Consider the following 18,218-nt stretch of genomic DNA (forward strand, 5'->3'; position numbering starts at 1 on the left):
AATTCGTAAAGCCTAAACGGTACCGTTTGATCCATGACCCCCCCAAATCCCACTGAAATCCAAACATGCGGGTTCTCACCTCATGGGTCAGGACCTACTTTGGGATCCGAACTCCTGCTATGGTTTCAAATTACGATTTTGATATGCCATATATACTCCTTGAATACGAGGAATTTTGTCCTTTAAATTCGTGATTTTATGATTTCATTCATTTTTAACTGTATTGTTTTAATTTAGAAAAAAAAAAAACTATGATGAGAATGCGTTTATCAAAATAAAAAAATTTATATTTCAATTATTACTCAGAACACATTATTTCTGTTGATGATCGACTTAAAATTTTTTGATATTAAAATTTTATTGGTGTATGACATATTCTTAAAAGTTTAATATTAAATAAAAAGTTTTAATATTTTATTAAATTTAGATAAAGTCTAACTTATTTAAAAATTAAAAATAAAATTATCTATTAATCATATAAAAGTACATTATTTATTTTTTTCACAATCGATTTAAAATTTAATACAATTAAACTTGAATAAAATGAAAAAGAAGCCTTCAAAAAATAGGGTAATAGTGGCTATAGGTTTATTTTTTTATTAAATGTGTTTTGTACCGGAAATTAATATAATAGAAAATAAAAAATATAGTAAGTATTTGTGAGATAATAATATAATAGAGTAAATATTCTTAATTTATTAATATAAGGTGCACACTAGTTTTATCTATCATTCAAAAATTAAATATTTGGACTTAAAAGTTAATATAAATAAAACGTTAATAACTTTTAAATATAAGTATATAGATAATATAAAAGTTTTAAATAAGATAAACGTATTACATTTTATTTAATAAAATATATATTTTAAATGCAAAATACATTTTAGAAAGAAAAAACATATTTCATTATCCCATATTCCTATCTTCATAGGAATAGCTTATGGTTGAATCGCTTTTAAAAAACAACAATAATGGTTGAAAAGCAGTTTTCACATAGTGACATGCTTTTTCTTAACTTCAAGCATTAGAGAAATCATTTTTTTAATTTATTAAAAAAAATTATTTCATAATTAATAAATTTATTTTTTAATATTTAAAATCGAATACTTTAATTTATAACTTTTAATTCTGTTTAAATTGAATATCTCTCCGCCAAAATTACTGATAATAAAATGAGAAATGAATATAAAATTCTTATTAACTTTAGAAATTTCTCAATAATTACTTTTCACCATCAACCTCTCAAGTCTATAAGTGCTGCAATAAAAGAAGCAGAGTACATAATTATATTATTTCTCCGAATTAATTTTTGTAAAAAGCTCAAAAAACTCAATTCTCAGCACCAATTAGCAATTTAATTCCACAAAAATAATTTTATAAAAATTTTAATTCCAGGAGTAATTCAATTCTCGATCAACAAAGCACCGATTTAGATTTAGAATTTAGGGTTAGGATTTATAAAATAATCCATCAATCACTGTCTTACACCTTTTGAAAAATGGGATTCAGATTGTATCTATCCTATCGAAGACAGTAAACTAGAGTTTGAAAAAACAAGGCATGCACTTTTTTCTGTGGAGAAGAGCAGAGTACATGCGTACTAATTTGATGAAGCTACAGGTGAATCCAAAGTTTATTGGCTATGAATTTAAGTGAAGAAAAATAAGAAGAAAAAAGAAGAAGAAGGAAGAGGAGGAGAGGAGAATTGAGCAGAATTATTGATATAATTGAAGAAGAATAAGAGGACTGAGCAATGAAACAGAAATAGGATGGAGGAGAATTATAGATCCAAGGAGGAGTAAAAGAAGAAGAAGAGGAGGACTGTGCGGTGAAAGAGAAATAAGGAGGTAAATCCAACAAAGAGAAAGAAAGGAGAGAAATGAAACAAACTAAGTTTATGTAGAGAAATAAAATATAATCTATAATTAGGTAGACCATTGATTTAACTGAACTAATTAATGGAAGGGCGAAATTGTTTAGATCTAATTACAAGGTAGGGATTAAAGTATTTAATTTTAAAAATAAATAAATAAATTCGTTAATTATGTAATTTATCAGAGATTAAAAAGTAATTTTTATTATTAAAAGTATATATAATTTATTTTAATTATTAATTCATCTATTTTATAATTTTTATCTAATTTTTTATTATAATAATTTTTTTTAGACTATAATAAAGTGTTATAATTTTATTTTATTTAAAAGAATTTTAAAATATTTTTTAATATTTAATAAAATTTAATATATTTTGAAGGAATATAATTAAAAAGTTAATAAAAAATTATATTTTCTAAAATTTGTAAAAAATAAAAGAAATAAAAATTATAGCACTCGATTGAATTTATGAAAAATTTAATTGGGTTGAATTATAATTAAGCACCATTATCGTAATGATACTCTTTTTATACGTTGGAAAGAACTAATTGTTAATTACTATTATAAAAATGAGCATATTAATTTATCTTCTCCCACAAATAAATAAATAAATAAATAATATATGTAATTGAGTTACATAGTTTCTACTTAATTACTTCTAATAATTTTTATATTAAGAATAATTTAGAAATTCAATATTTCTTATTTATTTTGGATTTAAAAAAAAAAAAGAAATAAAAGAATGTTTATATCACAATGAAAAGCCAAATTATGTGTCTTTGCTTCCGATGTAACTCAAAAACAAACACTAGTACACTACTACCAACAACCCACCTTCCACTCTCTCTGGCATTTCCTCCTCAAAATAATGGCCTCCTTGTCCCTCCACTCTCCTCCGTCCACCACCGCCGCCTCCTCAACCGCTTCCTTGTACCCCAATTCCTGCTCCCTCCTTACCCTGCGGACCCGCTCCCTTAGCCTGCGCTCCTCCACCAGGACCTTCTCTATCAGAGCCCAATCCGCACCTATCCTCACCCAAGATGACCTCAAGAGACTCGCTGCCGACAAAGCCGTCGATTACGTCAAATCCGGCATGGTTCTGGGCCTTGGCACTGGATCAACTGCTGCTTTTGTGGTTGCTAAGATCGGGGAACTCCTAAAATCCGGTCAGTTGTCCGGTATTGTTGGTACACCCACTTCAAAACGCACGGAAGAGCAAGCCCGCTCGCTCGGGATCCCACTGTCAGTCCTCGACGATCATCCTCGTCTCGACCTCGCTATAGACGGCGCAGACGAGGTGGACCCTGATCTCAACCTTGTCAAAGGCCGCGGTGGGGCCCTTTTGAGAGAGAAAATGGTTGAAGCAGCGTCTGAGAAGTTCGTGGTTGTAGCCGACGAGACGAAACTGGTAACGGGTCTTGGCGGGAGCAAGCTGGCAATGCCGGTGGAGGTCGTGCAGTTTTGTTGGAAGCATAATTTGGTGAGGTTGAAACAATTGTTCAATGAAGAAGGGTGCGAAGCTAAGCTAAGATTGAATGAAGCTGGCAAGCCTTATGTGACCGATAACTCCAATTACATTGTGGATTTGTATTTCGAGAATCCAATTAAAGATGCATATGGAGCTGGAAGAGAGATTTCAGCTTTTGAAGGAGTGGTGGAACATGGGTTATTTTTGGATATGGCAACAGCCGTGATTATTGCTGGGAAGAGTGGAGTGGAGGTCAAGGCCAAGTGATATTTTCAGAGGAGGTAGGGAGAACTGAGATCTCTTATCATCTGCTGCTCTTCTATTGTTGTTGTTGATTACTTTCATGGTGATTTTGAGCACTTTTGGTCTAGCATCTTAGGTGGGCTCACCGCTAATGGGCATTGTCTGAGTAATTGTTAGAATTTTTTGTGCTGTGTGTTTGTTGGGCATCTTAGAAGGACTTTGCACAATTATCATAGGAGTAGAGACGTGAAATAATGGGAAATGAATAATTTTTTTTCATGCTTATATTGTCCATCTGAAACTACATTATTTCGATATAGTATTTTGCGCCCAGAGAATTTAAGAAATAAATTGCTTTGAGCAAAATTTTGTGCTTCTGCTGTTTGCTTCTGCTGTTTACTCTTTTTTTTCCTTTTTCCTTTCTTTTTAGTTGTTATTCCATGTAGAGTAGTGCCTAAAGTAATATTCCCTTCTACATCAACCCAATGACAGTATTCTTCACCATTTTACTTGTGCCCTATACTCCTATCCATGTGATGTGAGAAACTTAGTATATTAATCTCCATGTGAAGTGAGAAACTTAAGTGTGTAGGAGTGTTAATTGGGAGTTCCTTTGTGTCTACTATTGTGGAGGAGTGCTAATAACCCTGAACCACCACGCTAAATTGATTAACAGATTAAAGCTTGATTGTATGGGAGCACATCACAAGTTTTCAGTTAATAACTTCTTTCTTGGGGGTTTGAGCAAATTTCCAAGAACAGGGGATTGCCTTCAATTAATTGGTTTCATTTTTGCACCATGTCATATAAGAATGCACAAGGGTGCATAGCTGTAGAAAGTTATATCCCTTAGTTAAGATGTTGCAGAATATGGAAATGAGGATTTCAGATGAACCAATATTTAGGAAGCAAATCAGGAAATTTTTTAAGTATTCTTGTGAGAGAAATGACGACTCCACTGAAATAGTGAGTTTCTCTCACGTATTATGAGACATCAATGTGAATTCCAAGCAAATGCCAATGTAACTATAGCATGGAGTCTATGTCAGAAGACACTGAGAGTCTCAGAAAAAAAAAAAAAAAGAAAAGAAAAGCTATAGAATCTCATTATAGTCCCCTTTTTTTGTCATGTTAAAAATTGTAGTTGCAACATTAATACTAGGCCTTTAAGTTTTCGAGAAGAGCAGTTGATAACAGCTAGATTTTCGGAGTATTTATGCATTCTTCCTTGTAAGGGACAGGATGTTTGAATCGAAAAATGAATCTTTTCAAAAAATAATTTTACTCAAATAGTGAGTAGTAAGTAGCAACAAACCCCCATTGGAAATAAATCAACTTGTAGTTATATTGCTTCGTCAAGCAAGCCTAAACCTTGTGCTTTTATCTTGTTGTGATTCTTGGTGTAGATTAGACCTGGGTGGTTATTCTATCCCCAATTGTTTCCTAACTTTCCCATTTTCTGTGATAACACAATTGTTTGGCATGGAATCCAGAAGCCTTCTCTTGAGGAAGAAAAAGAAGGGAAAATTACATCTATTATAGTGTCACGGTTGTAGCCCATCAATTGTAGTTACTAAATTTTGTAGCCTTAGTAGATCAAACTTTCTTCTGCAAGTGCTACTGCATTAAATTTGTTTGAAAGTATCAAACTCGATCACCATTGAGAATAAGCATCTTGCCCAGAAGCTACCTGGACGTTTTTATTTTCTTTCCAGACTTAAGGCGGCTTATCTATTTAATCAAGTCTTGAAGTATTGATATTTTATCATTATTGTTGTTGCTGTTGTATGACAATGACTTGTATGCTCCTAACACAGAAATGTTCTATCTGGAAGAGAGTGAAGGGGAAATTTACATTTGACAAGTGTACTGCCAATAGCTTGTTGCTGTTAAGTTTCCTTCAGAATTAAATTGTCAATATTATATACCCATTCTATTTTTTTAAGCAATCTAAATGTTTTCTTTAAGAAAATTACAAGAATATATAAAATTGAATATAAGCACAAACTGTATATGCTCAAAACATGTGTACAACCTAAAATGAATCACCCTCGCCAGTGATCTATATTTTATTCAATACAAACTGAATTTCTACACAAGAATCCACAAAATAATAAAAACCAAGTAAATTTTTATTTCTAAGTATATATTAGTATAGTATGGAGAAAATAGAGGCTGATGAGCCTGTGTTTTGCTCCTATTTGCGTAGAACCACAAGCATAGACATGAGCAATATGATCATCCAGTGGAACTTCCCAGGCATAATTGAGCTACCTGGATAACAAACACAAAATCCACAATGCTTCAATATCTGAAACATTTTAATAATCCTTGCATGTTTTTCCAAAGGTGATGGCTTTGGTGCATGTGTTGCTTTTAGAACTCCAGAGGCCTCAAGATTTTTAGTACTTGAAATAATGTTTCATAAATTAAAGAAATAGCTTACCATGATTCCCTGCACCACCTGCAGTATTATTTGTGGCCTGCGTATTTGAAACCTTAATCCCAAGGTTGGAACAATCTGACCCAATTGTACCTAACAATCAAAATCCATAGCTTATATCAGCTGAAAGAAAAAAAATTAGAGTCTTAATCGGAATCAATTGAACATGAAAGAAAGAAAAATCAACAAGAGTTGGCTCAATTAGTAGTCTTTAAAATTCTTACATTCGCTGTAGCATGGGTAGTAAGAGATGTTGAGAAGGTTAAAGAATCCAGAGTTGCAAGTGCACATGTGGGTATATGTTGCATTCCTTGTGCAGGTTCCTCCTCCACAGTAGGTCCAATAGCAAGCTACATATACATAAAATCAGGAGTCTACTTGTTAAACTTTCTTCAAAAACCTGATCATGGACTAGAGAATTGTGATGTAATAATAGTAAATTACGATCGAAGGCAGATGAATTCAAGGGGATGGACTTCTCTGTGGGTGGCTTCGGGGCTTCCTGGCAGCCACCATAGTTGAGAGTACCTGCGAACCAGAACAAGGAAGTGGTAACAACCACGTGTTTATGTTGTATGCAAGTTTTGGTTAATTTATGAGAAAGGGAAGAGCTTACAATTTGGGATGACACAAGGAAGGAACGTAAGATTAGTGTTAATATCATCATTTGTAGTTCTAGTCCAACCACGATCACACTGGCACATGTACCCTAGTGGGTATTTTATATCTGCTACGCATGTTCCTTTCCCGCATTCCACTTCATCACATATTTTCTCTGCAATTCAAAATCCAAGTTTGAGTCTGATTAAAAAAAAAACATGCATGTTTATATATTGATGAGTTTTGAGTTTGAGTTTGAGAGAGATAGAGAGGGAGGGAGTACGCAGGAAAGGAGTTAAGGGATCATCTGCTAAAGCAAGGACAGGCAGCGACACAAGAAGCAGAGAAAGGAAAGGCAGCGGCGCACTAAAGAAAGCCATCTCTTCCAGCACAAACACTGAGAGAGGTACAAAGCTTGCAATTTGCAGTGAAAGTTGGGATGTTTTTGCTTTTGAAGTTTGGTGAAGTTATATGATATAAAGATCACCAAACACACAATATTTAAACACTTTCTCTGGAGTTGTTTGAAATTTTCTTTATGCACGTCTATGACCACAAGCAGAAGTTAAAGTTTATTTTCTTATTATTTATTTGTAGAAGCTTCTGTTCAGGCAGCAAAATTATTTATTTCGCCAAATCTTTTTCTCTATGCAGTTCTTTTCCTTCAGGCTTTTCATTTATTTTTTAAAAAATTCTCTTTGGTCTCTGTGTGTGTGTATATGTATATATATATTGCAGTTTGAATATATCAAGCATTTCATTCTTTTTAAAGAGTAAACAGGAGAATTGATTTTATCATTTGGGTTCATTTTTTCAAACATGAAAAATATTAAAGGATGCTTCACTTGCCTTGAGAAAAATTAGTTTATAGGAATTTAATTTAAAGTTTTAAATAATTATATTAAAATTATTTAAAAAATACATGTAGTGAAATTTAAAAAATTAAACGAGGATAGTTGCTAGACTTTAGAATTTTAGAAAGGATATTAATAAATAATAAAAATGAGAAACTGATGTTTAATTTATTTTTTTCTCTTTTAAGAGTTTATAGATTATTAGAAACATTCTCTAAATCCCTCATTTGGTAAGTTTATTTTCCTTTATGACAAGATTACCCTTAATTTACACTCACTTTAAGTAGTACCAAGTTGTGTTTGAAAGGGTACTCATGGAATTAATTCAACAGTAAGTTTATTTAGTTTAAACTCAAAAAGTCTGGTATTCAATATTTCAACCTCCATCCCTTAATTTTTGCAAAAAAAAAAAAAAAAAAAAACTGTTTGAAGGGTAGTTTGGGTAGTTAGGTGGAGAAGGAAGTCAACTGAGAGATTGCGGTCAATCACAGCAACGACATAGTTGTTCCCGTGCTTAGGGAAAGATTAAACAAGTAAAGCTGAAAATGTTTATAATAATTAATCAATCATATCTACAGCTTAAGATATTCATTCTTAATCTCAAGGTTTTATTTTTGGAAAAAAACTCTTTATTTCTAATTGTTCTAGAATTTACAAATATTAATAATAAATATTATATTTAATAAAAGAGATCTTCCTTCTTAACCCATTTAAATAATTTGTGTTCAAACTCTAATTTCAATTTTTATTTAATAATGGCTAATTAGAGGAAATTTCTTACCTATGACTTGGCTTCCAAGCATAAAAATAAGACTAGTTTATCAATTTAGAAAGTTATTTCATAGTTCTTGTCATATGTTTTTAGTTTATGAATTTTCAATTTTAAAATTTCATGGTAATGATGCAAATCCTTAGTCCAATAATGTTTTTGTTTAAGTTGTATTTATTTAAATAAAATAAAATGGGGGAATTATACAAAGAAAGAAAACTATTGTGGTTATGTAATTTTAAATGAGAAAGAAGAAAGGAAATTCTAGAAGATTAGCAATGTAAATATAAAACCAATAGAGCAAATAAAAGTCAAAATTTCGCCAAAACTGGGCATAATAAATTATATAGTAGCTGTTAAATCAAGAAGGAAATATACAAGAGATTTGAACAAGTCAAAAACAGAAAGAATATTAAATCAAGCTTAATTGTATAAGCAATGGGTTTTGTCGACCATGTTGTTCATAGTTATAATCCCTAATGTCAGATCTATTCTTTCCTCCTATCATCAACTAGCTCCGGTTGGAAATTTATATATCTATATACATATATAAAGAAAGGTGCTTTACATTTTAATTCATTTTACGATATAAAATTCCAAATAAAATATTTAAGTTATAAACTTTCAATGGTATCTAGAAATTGATAGAAATTTTTTTAAACAACTATATAACTCTTAATTTTGTCGGCTTTCCTCTATTTTCATCACACGACATAAGACCTTTCTTTTTCTAATTCAGCAATAGGTTGTCCTCTCCATCATTTATTTAGTTAGGGTGGGCAGAGAATTTTTTCTTTTTTGGTGGTTTAGCAAAATATGTTATTAGTATATGTGCTGTTTATGGTGGTTGTCTCTTAGTATGGTGTCCTGGGAAGCCCAGATTCAATGCCTCTTCTGTCCAAATCTAACCAAGAGTGCAGACAGTAAATAGTTTACAATGATAAGACTTACGGTATTTTCTTGATAATTCAAAAAGGTATCGCTATATCCACCATCTTCTAGTAGATGGTTTTCATTTGCTACCTTCCCCCAGAGACCATTGTTGTTTCTCCTTGACATGAAAAATGAAGGCCCATTTGACGGTGAAGGCTAGCAATAGCTTTGTCCACAATTTTTGATGTTGAAGTTAGCTGTGACGTTGCCCTCCTTTCGGAGGATGCATGCGGAGGTCGGTGAGGTTAATGATCTGGGCTTGAGCCATTGCTTGTTTAAAGTTGCCTCTTTTCCATCCTAGTTTATTTTTCTTTTCTTTTTTTTTTTAAATTATTGGGCTCAGATTCTTGTGTAAATTCCTTCAGTTTTTAGACCAGTACACCTTGTAATTTTTAAGCAATCCAATGAATTTCCTTTTGAGTCCGACCTAAAAAAAATGGCATCTAGAAATTCAGCATTACGATTATGGACAGAAGATGCTCTAGCAAGGTATAATTTTCTTTTTCTCACCACAGCATTCAAATGGCTGTGTAAACAGTAGAAATCCAATGGGGGTGGTGAAAGATGTACTCGCGAATTTTGGGCCAAAGCCGACAGTCCTTGTCATAGAGAGAACAAACATGTCCCAAGTGTTAATAGAACCCGTATCAAACACATATACGACAACATATAGCTCCTGAATCCTACACATAGTTGTCTACAAACGTTTGAAGGTCTGTTTTTTTGTGGTAGCAAGTTGGCCTAAAGACCATCTTTTACTAGGTAGCAGACAACTGCTCAGACCTAGAGTCATTCCACCGATACATCACACTGCAGGTCTACCCAGAGCCAGAGGCGCTTCCATAAATGGATGACTAGTTTCATGCAAGGCCTCACCATATTAGCAATGCAACAAAACGGCGGTAGCTCATTCATCAAGCCATATGCAAATTGAAGTTACCCTGCCAGATGAACCCCTTCCTCCCGCCCCTCCAAATCCATATATTTAGCTTCAAACCCCAGTAACGCTTAACAGGACAAGCTCAGAAAGAGAGAGAAAGGAGACAAGCAAACATGTAACATGTATACCCCAATCATTAACAACGCCATACTACCAAATGCCCAATCCATTCTGCAAAATCATTAACAAGGTTGCAACATCTTATCTTTTTAACTCTGATTAACATTTGAACGAAACAGAAAAGTCGAGCAGAGAGCATGACGACAGAAATTTTATTGCGAAGAAATTATTCAATTCCAGATACTTATTATGGGAGAAGGAAGATGAAGGTAATCACCAACACGAGACTTTCTGGATTAGTTACAGCAAAAACTGTCTAATTCTGCTACACATCTAGTCAGTCTAGACACAATTACCAACTGCAATTTGAACTCTTACATTCTCCTAGCAAACAAAGATTAGGCTAAACAACGCCAACCATCAAAGGCGTATGGAACTTGCCTTCAGGAATTCCCGCTTTCTTGGATACTAGACACAATCCTCTGACCACTTTGTATAAAACAAAGTAAATATGCAATTACCCAATCACTCAAAACCATATCTGAATGATGCACATCGATGCAAAGCAAGATTGAAAAATCCACATAATTCTGTTCTTGTATAAAACACAGAAGTTTCACACCATCCTAACTAGAACTCCCTACAGAAGCCCCATTCAACTTCACTCACTACAAGTAACATCTTAATCAGCATGTTCAATCCCATGCACTGTTTCATTATTCTGTCCAGAGATGCATGCAGATCTAATAGTTTATTAGCTTAGACATCAAGATTATATTAATGATGCACACTCAGCTTCCCTAATGTCAGTTAATGCTCCAAAAATTTTATCCTTTCATATAATCACATTGACTTGATGAGTATGGTTTTGTAGATTGCCTTCAACATAATCCCAAGTATGCTCATCGTCTTTTCTATATATCTTCCAAGGTATTGCAACTACTACTTAATGGTGAACCTGGAACAGAAAAGATGGAATATAAACATATCCAACAAGTTGTATTAGACATGACGGGTCAGTACTTTTCCAATTTAGAAGAACAGTTTCCCCTATTTGATCTACTCTAGGAGACTAGGTCATTTCATTCATCTTTTTCTAAGCTCTCATTCGTTCCCCAAAGCAAATAACAGCTGAAACCCATATGAACACCATTGATCATTATTCCTCCAATTTGGAAGAACTGCTATCCCCTATTTGATACTCCAGAACATTTCATGCTCTCTAAGCTCTCATTCATTCCCCATAGCCAGTACCAACTAAACCCAGTATGTCTCCTGTCTGCAGCTAAGATTACCTCAAAGAAAATCCAACATGACAGCAATACAGCATAAAAGACATGACATGGAACACTAACATCACACCTTCCAACCAAACAGTTAAACTGAAAATTAATATGTTAACAAGACAAATTAAGCTTGAATGCATAAACAAAGAAGAAGAAGAAGAAGACAAGAGCAGTTCATCTCGGCACTATACATAGAAGTTCAACCAACAAATCAAAATTTCCATCAACATGAAAATGTAGGCTTGGAAAGAACATGAGCTTACACAACAACACAATAATAAGCGTCAAACAACACTTTACACCAAATTAAATGCAAATATATAACATCACCATAATACACATAATTTTCAATTGCTAAGCAACTTTTTCATGTCTTTTCATGAATCACCAATTTAATAAATGGAAGTGAAAACCCCAATGTTCCTGACAATTATCAAAGAGGGCATCAAGAAATGTCAAGTCAGCAAATTCGATTGTGAAACAATCATAATCGTTACACGTAACGATCCACTTTATACCAAAATCATTTATAATCTAACTTTTCGACCCAAGAAAACCTACAAGTCCCATCCCCTCTAATAAAGCCACCAAAAGAAAAAGTTTTCAAATTTCTATATGGGCACGTATCTCTTAATCACTTGCTTTCCCGCAACAGCAGCAGCCGCTGCAATCCCTCCAATGGCCCCTGCGATAGCCGCCGATCTAGGCCCCCTTGCCGCACGATAAATCGCCCCAGTCCCGAGCCCCGCAAGAGCCGTATTGACCAAATCGTCAGTATCTCTATATTGAATCAAAGCGCTCTCAAGGCCCGCAAACATCAGGCCCAACACACCCAAATTGTTCCCAAACTTCCGACCCATATGTCCACCGGAGTTGAGAATCCTATTGATCCGCAATTTCAAGGTGTCACCAGGCTCAGCAGAGCGTATACCATCCAAAGAACCCTTAGCCCCCCCAATGATCGCTCCAGATAAGTAGCCGGTTCCGGTATAGTATTGAAGGTTTTCACTCCAGCTGCGGCGCTGATGGGCAGCTTCTTCATGAAAAAGGAACTCAGGAGAAGTGGGTAATTTGTATAAGCTTTGAGCAGGAACGTTGTAGAGATCCTGATATGGGTGGTAATTGTAGTATTTCTGATTGTGATCGTTTGAATCATCCATTACTAAACCTTTTTCGTTCAGAGAAGAGAAAATTGAAAGCTTTCTAATAAAGCAAGATTGGCAGGGTCGAAAGGTATGATTTTTTGGGAGAGGAAGATGGGTTTTGGGGGATTTAACTTCTAGGGTTTGGTTATTGACCGATTTCTAAGATGGGTCAAGACTGGAGAAGTCTGAAAACAAGGAGAAGCGCCGAGAGAAGGAGGGAGGCTTCGAGGAATAAGCATATTGTCATATGCCTTACTTTAAGGCTAGGGTTTAACGGCAAATAAGGGTTTCTACTTTTTACTCTGACTTGGCCTTCTAGAAGTTTTGGGACCTAAGATTTTTTTTTTTTTTTTTTAACTATAAAATCATTTTATTTTAATCTATTTATAACTTAATTTTTTAAATATCAGTTTAATTTATTTTCAAAATAAATTAATTTTTTTTTACCCACCATCTACTAAATGGACATATCAATAAGAAATACTTTTTTTTATTTTTATCAAAAAAAAATTATTGAAAAATTATCATTAGTTGAGCATAAATTAATTGTGGCAAGAAATATAAATTTGCTTATATATTCATTAATTATATTCTTATTTTTATTGTTTTAATCAACATATTATATATAAATTGAATAATATGCTAAATATCTCTTTCCACTTGATTCCTATGCCCCCCATGGATGCCAAAGATATCTTTGAGAATTTTTTTTTTCAGAAAAAAAAACATTGAGAATATTGGGACCATCTAATAATATTTTTTACTCAATTTTAATTGAAATCAAAGCTTGATCGGCTTTGTAATTTCTAAAAATAACTGTAATAAAAAAACCTTTAATTGTTCAAATAAAAAAAATTGATTACTAAAAGTAAATAGAGATTGATTTTATTTTTTTATTTTTTTGCCAGAGATTTTCTTTTATTTTGATAAATAAAAAAAGAAAATAAAGAGAGAGGAACATTTTCCCTTAGGCCCACCAAATTTGAAATTATCTAAATTAAATCATTGAAATTTAATGTGAAAAAATGAATGGGTTTAGGGAAATTACATATTTGCTCTCTTATATTTTTATTTTATTTTTCTGTAAACTTGAAAATTATAAAAATTTGAACAAAAGTGTCTACTGAAAATAAATATTTTATTTTACTTTTCAAACCAAATCATAAATTTACAGGCTTAGAAGAAGGCCTAGTCCAGTATATGTTATCCTCGTTCTGGGCAAAAGGAACCTGCCAGCAATCCAAACAGGCCCATAGTCTTTTTCTTTTTAAATATCTCCATTTTTTATCACATCTAATGGCATATATGGGAGTAATAATATACCTATTTGCATTTTAAAAAATTATTAAAGAAAATAAAATTAAGTTATTTTATTATTTTAATATTATTTTAACTAAAATATATTAACAACGAATACAACAATAATAATAAATTATGATTCTAAATCTATATTTAACAAAACTGAAAATTGGAAAAAGAAAAAAAAAAATCAATAAGAGTGATATCTTATGCTGGATATGCTGAAGGAAAAAGATGATGCAGGAACTTTTGTTTGGAAGCAAGGAGGAGAGGAACTTTTTTGACCCAAAAAGTGGAATAGAAGCAGAAAAGAAAAAAAACCACCTTTTCCTTTTTGCTCCATGAACCCTCAGAAGATAATTCTTACTTAAATTCACAGTGGACTGAATTTTAAAATCGCACCCCAGTAAGGTAGCCCTAAGCAGCATGTGAAAAGAATCCCCCTCTCTCTCTCTCTCTCTCTCTCTCTCTCTCTCATTTCTTAAAGAATTGGTCCCAGTCTCTGCATGTTTTCACGTGCCCTGCCATCCCTCTTGCCGTTAATTACACCATGATGAGCATCAGCTACTGCATTGGATTCTAAAAGGGACCTTTCATAATACCTCCAATCCCAATCCAACCCCCTCTATAATAATAATAAGTATCATTTTCTTCCCATTCTCATCTCTCTCCTGTGCGTTTTACTTTCTATATTCTCTACCTATAAAATCCCCTTCTCTTTTACTCTGATTGGACTGTGATTTCACTTCCCTTCACAGTTGAGTATGTTGGCTGCCTCCTATCTTCTCACTTCCATGATAGGACAAAGTTCTTGATAAATGAGAGAGAAGAGGTTGGTGTTGTAGTTTTATGAATACTGAATGCCATTTACAGTGAGAGAGAGAGATAGAGAGAAGAACAAAAAAACACAAGCACAAAAACACACACATACACAGGGCACAAATGTTTGAAGGAGTTCCAGACCAATTCCACCAATTCACAGTTTCAAGAACTTCACTTCCTCTCCCTCTCTCTTTCCCGTCTCTTCATGGCTCCTCTGCTAGTTTTGATCTCTACACTTCTCATCATCAACACCTACCCTTGCAGCAGCCTACTTTTCTGCAACAAACTGCACCATCCACCAGTAAAAATCAAGACAAGCAAGAAAACTGCATGGTGGTTGTGAATTTGGAAAGTGAAAGAGAGAGATCGATGCACGAATCCATTGATCCGTGGTCTAATGATGAAGTTCTTGCACTGTTGAGGATCAGATCTAGCATGGAGAATTGGTTCCCAGAATTCACTTGGGAACATGTATCAAGGTAATAGTTTAATCCCTTTAGATTTGCACTTCTTTTCATCCATTAATCCTGCTAATTTGCGGTGCAAATTAAGAAAACATATACGTAAGTGGATTTTGCTGCACTTTATGATGAATATGATCAATGAATTGACTAAATCTCTTTATAAGCTAGAAACCCACCTTCTCTTGTGTCTAGTCTAGGGATTATCAAGCATATCTGAGTGGAGAATTAAAGAAAGTATGGAACTTTTCTTGAATATTTAATACCTGAATATCAAAATAAAGAAAATAAATGCTAATGATATGTAGGTGGCTTTTGTTTTATTCATATTTATGGTGGGTACAGGAAGCTTGGAGAGCTTGGGTTCAAAAGAAGTGCTCAGAAGTGTAAGGAGAAGTTTGAAGAAGAAAACAGATACTTCAACAACAATATTAATTACTCCAAGAATTACAAGGTGTTTGGGGAGATTGAAGAGCTTTATCGTGATGATAATCATAATTCTCAAGGGATTGCGTTAGGAAAGAACAAAACAATGGACAAGGCCGCCGAAGAAGAAGGCAAGATGGAACAGAACGTGGAAGAAGATTCAAGAATTGATCAAACAGTAGGAAACCTAGATGGAGAAAATGGGAAATGGGTTGACAAATCAAAGAGCAAGAAGAGAAAAAGACAGCAGAAGTTCGAAATGTTCATGGGCTTCTGCGAAGATATCATTAGCAAAATCATGGCTCAACAGGAAGAAATGCATAATAAGCTTCTTGAAGATATGGTGAAGAGAGATGAAGAGAAGTTAGCGAGAGAAGAAGCTTGGAAGAAGCAAGAAATGGACAAGATAAACAAGGAGCTTGAACTTAGGGCACAAGCACAAGCTCTTACAGGTGATAGACAGGCAACAATAGTCAACTTCTTGAAAAAATTCTCACCATCAACTGCTTCTTGTGTTCAAATTCTTGGGGAGACAAGCGTACAAGATCTCCTTAAACGACCCAACAATTCAAATCCTTCCACTTCATCTTCCTTGGTGCTACCTCAAAACCCTAATAACAAACAAAGCAAATCTGAAGCACCAATGTCAACTATGATAGATTTTGGCCATCAAAACTTAAGCTCACTGCCAGAAAACCTAGCACCTCAAAACCCTAGTTCAACCCTCGTGCGCAGTTCATCCACATCCTCATCACAATGTCCCCAAACCAAGACCCCAAGTTATCCCAATTCCCAAAGCAATCGACTGCAAACAGTAACTGTGCAAAGAAAGCCTGCATCTAATGGTAAGGCCGAAGACCTGGGAAAGAGATGGCCAAAAGACGAGGTATTAGCTTTGATAAACCTAAGAAGCAGCTTCTATGGCAGCAATGAAGATAAGGAAGCAACAGTTAAGGCTCCTCTATGGGAGAGAATCTCACAAGGGATGTTGGAGTTGGGTTATAAAAGGAGTGCAAAGAGGTGCAAAGAAAAATGGGAGAACATAAACAAGTACTTCAGAAAAACTAAGGATGTTAACAAGAAAAGATCTGTGGATTCTAGGACATGTCCTTACTTTCATCAATTAAGCACCTTGTATAACCAAGGAACGCTCGGAGTACCCCACTCTGAGTTGCCGGAAAAACTGCCGTTGGCTGCTTCTTCGCTGGAAAAGCCGCCCTACCTGGAGCAGGCTAATTATTAGTTTCAACAATGCATAATGTTGAGAAAAATCTGGTTGGAGCACCAGGTCTCAAATTTTGAATTCTATTTTTATTTTTTTTTATGTGGGTGTTTTTCTGTGATAATTTTTCTTTTTCTTTTTATTTTGTTTGTCTTGTTCGTTTTAGCAAAACGACATGAGATAGCGTGCGAGTGTATATAATATATTTATATCATTTGACATTGTTTTTTTCGATATATATCTTCTATAAATCTATTGGAGGAGACATGTGAAGTTGTATTTTAGTGGCCACCGACAAAATAATAAATTAATTATGAGAACTCAAAATCTCTGGTTTTATTTTTATTTATAATTTTTCTATTTTTATTCAAGTATTCCTTTCTATATTGGAGAAAGACATATTCTTACTATGTGAAAAAGAGATTTTGGAATCTTTTTAGCAAAACAAAAGGAGAATCAAATTAATTTGCATGCATATAAGGAATATAATTCTTACCTGGTACTCAGAGTATATTCTCAATTAATTAATGTTGTTTTCACTAAAATCAAGGTTCATTAGCCTCATGTTTAAATTCATATTAATGGTTTTTTTATTAATTAAATGTATAAAATTCTGATATAAGTAAAAAAAATTTAAAAAGCTAAATGGCAGAAAAATATTCAAAGTTTACGTTATTTTAATTAAAACATTTGAAAATTTTAGATAAATTATCCTCACGTAAACAGAATAATTTTCACATAAATTTGTATATAATAAACCAACAATCATTTAATTATTATGATAACCGGACTCTAAACACTCAGATTTTAGTTGAACCCGTACTGAAAATATCAGACCTTAAACTCAATTTGGAAAGGTCAAACCTTAATTTTATTAAGGTTCAATATATATTTTGATAAATCGGACTGAATTCAAGCCTATATGAGGCTCTACTCGATTAATCTGTTAGATAAGACAACAGATCTCGTAACATTCGGGATTGTGTCCACATAACACCAAATAGAATCAAATGGCCGCTTGATGATGGGAAAGGACGTAATACATCTGTACGTACGCTAAACGAGACTATGACAGGAGAGTACAAACGTAGGATGTCGGTTACACGTTACTAAAGGATAAAAGAGAACAGGAATAAAGGAAGCAGGGGAGGACAAACCAAACCAAATTTATTAAAATACACATTGAACCTACTTTTTACTGGATCTCTGGACATCAATTGGTGCCGTCTGTGGGAACGAAGGAGATTTTTTCATCACCGGAGTTCTTATCCTCATTTCACCCACTGAAATCTACATGGTTAATCACGATAAAAACCATACTGGAAATACCCCAAACGACCTGAGTTCAACTCAGGAAGGACCACAGTTCTCA

General features: G+C 33.8%; 4 protein-coding genes across 4 annotated transcripts; 2 read left to right on the forward strand and 2 right to left on the reverse strand.

Annotated features, from left to right (window-relative positions):
* Positions 1-2,645: 2,645 nt before the first annotated feature.
* Positions 2,646-3,871, forward strand: LOC110623168 (probable ribose-5-phosphate isomerase 3, chloroplastic). The gene has a single exon (XM_021768097.2). The coding sequence runs from the start codon at positions 2,744-2,746 to the stop codon at positions 3,608-3,610; it is 867 nt and encodes a 288-aa protein (XP_021623789.1). The 5' UTR covers positions 2,646-2,743; the 3' UTR covers positions 3,611-3,871.
* A 1,706-nt stretch (positions 3,872-5,577) lies between these two features.
* LOC110623169 lies at positions 5,578-7,163 on the reverse strand. The gene is made up of 6 exons (XM_021768098.2): positions 6,913-7,163; positions 6,646-6,804; positions 6,474-6,557; positions 6,254-6,379; positions 6,033-6,122; positions 5,578-5,860 (listed from the first exon to the last, which is right to left on the reverse strand). Exons 1-6 carry the CDS (start codon positions 7,007-7,009, stop codon positions 5,784-5,786), a joined length of 633 nt encoding a protein of 210 aa, XP_021623790.1. The 5' UTR covers positions 7,010-7,163; the 3' UTR covers positions 5,578-5,783.
* A 4,502-nt stretch (positions 7,164-11,665) lies between these two features.
* LOC110621911 (mitochondrial import inner membrane translocase subunit TIM23-2) lies at positions 11,666-12,877 on the reverse strand. The gene has a single exon (XM_021766206.2). The coding sequence runs from the start codon at positions 12,629-12,631 to the stop codon at positions 12,083-12,085; it is 549 nt and encodes a 182-aa protein (XP_021621898.1). The 5' UTR covers positions 12,632-12,877; the 3' UTR covers positions 11,666-12,082.
* Positions 12,878-14,600: 1,723 nt separating this feature from the next.
* Positions 14,601-17,113, forward strand: LOC110622375 (trihelix transcription factor GTL2). The gene is made up of 2 exons (XM_021766857.2): positions 14,601-15,216; positions 15,544-17,113. The coding sequence occupies exons 1-2, from the start codon at positions 14,858-14,860 to the stop codon at positions 16,865-16,867; spliced, it is 1,683 nt and encodes a 560-aa protein (XP_021622549.1). The 5' UTR covers positions 14,601-14,857; the 3' UTR covers positions 16,868-17,113.
* The last annotated feature ends 1,105 nt before the right edge of the window (positions 17,114-18,218 follow it).

Source organism: Manihot esculenta, chromosome 9, assembly GCF_001659605.2.
Source record: "Manihot esculenta cultivar AM560-2 chromosome 9, M.esculenta_v8, whole genome shotgun sequence".
NCBI classification, from domain to species: Eukaryota; Viridiplantae; Streptophyta; class Magnoliopsida; order Malpighiales; family Euphorbiaceae; genus Manihot; species Manihot esculenta.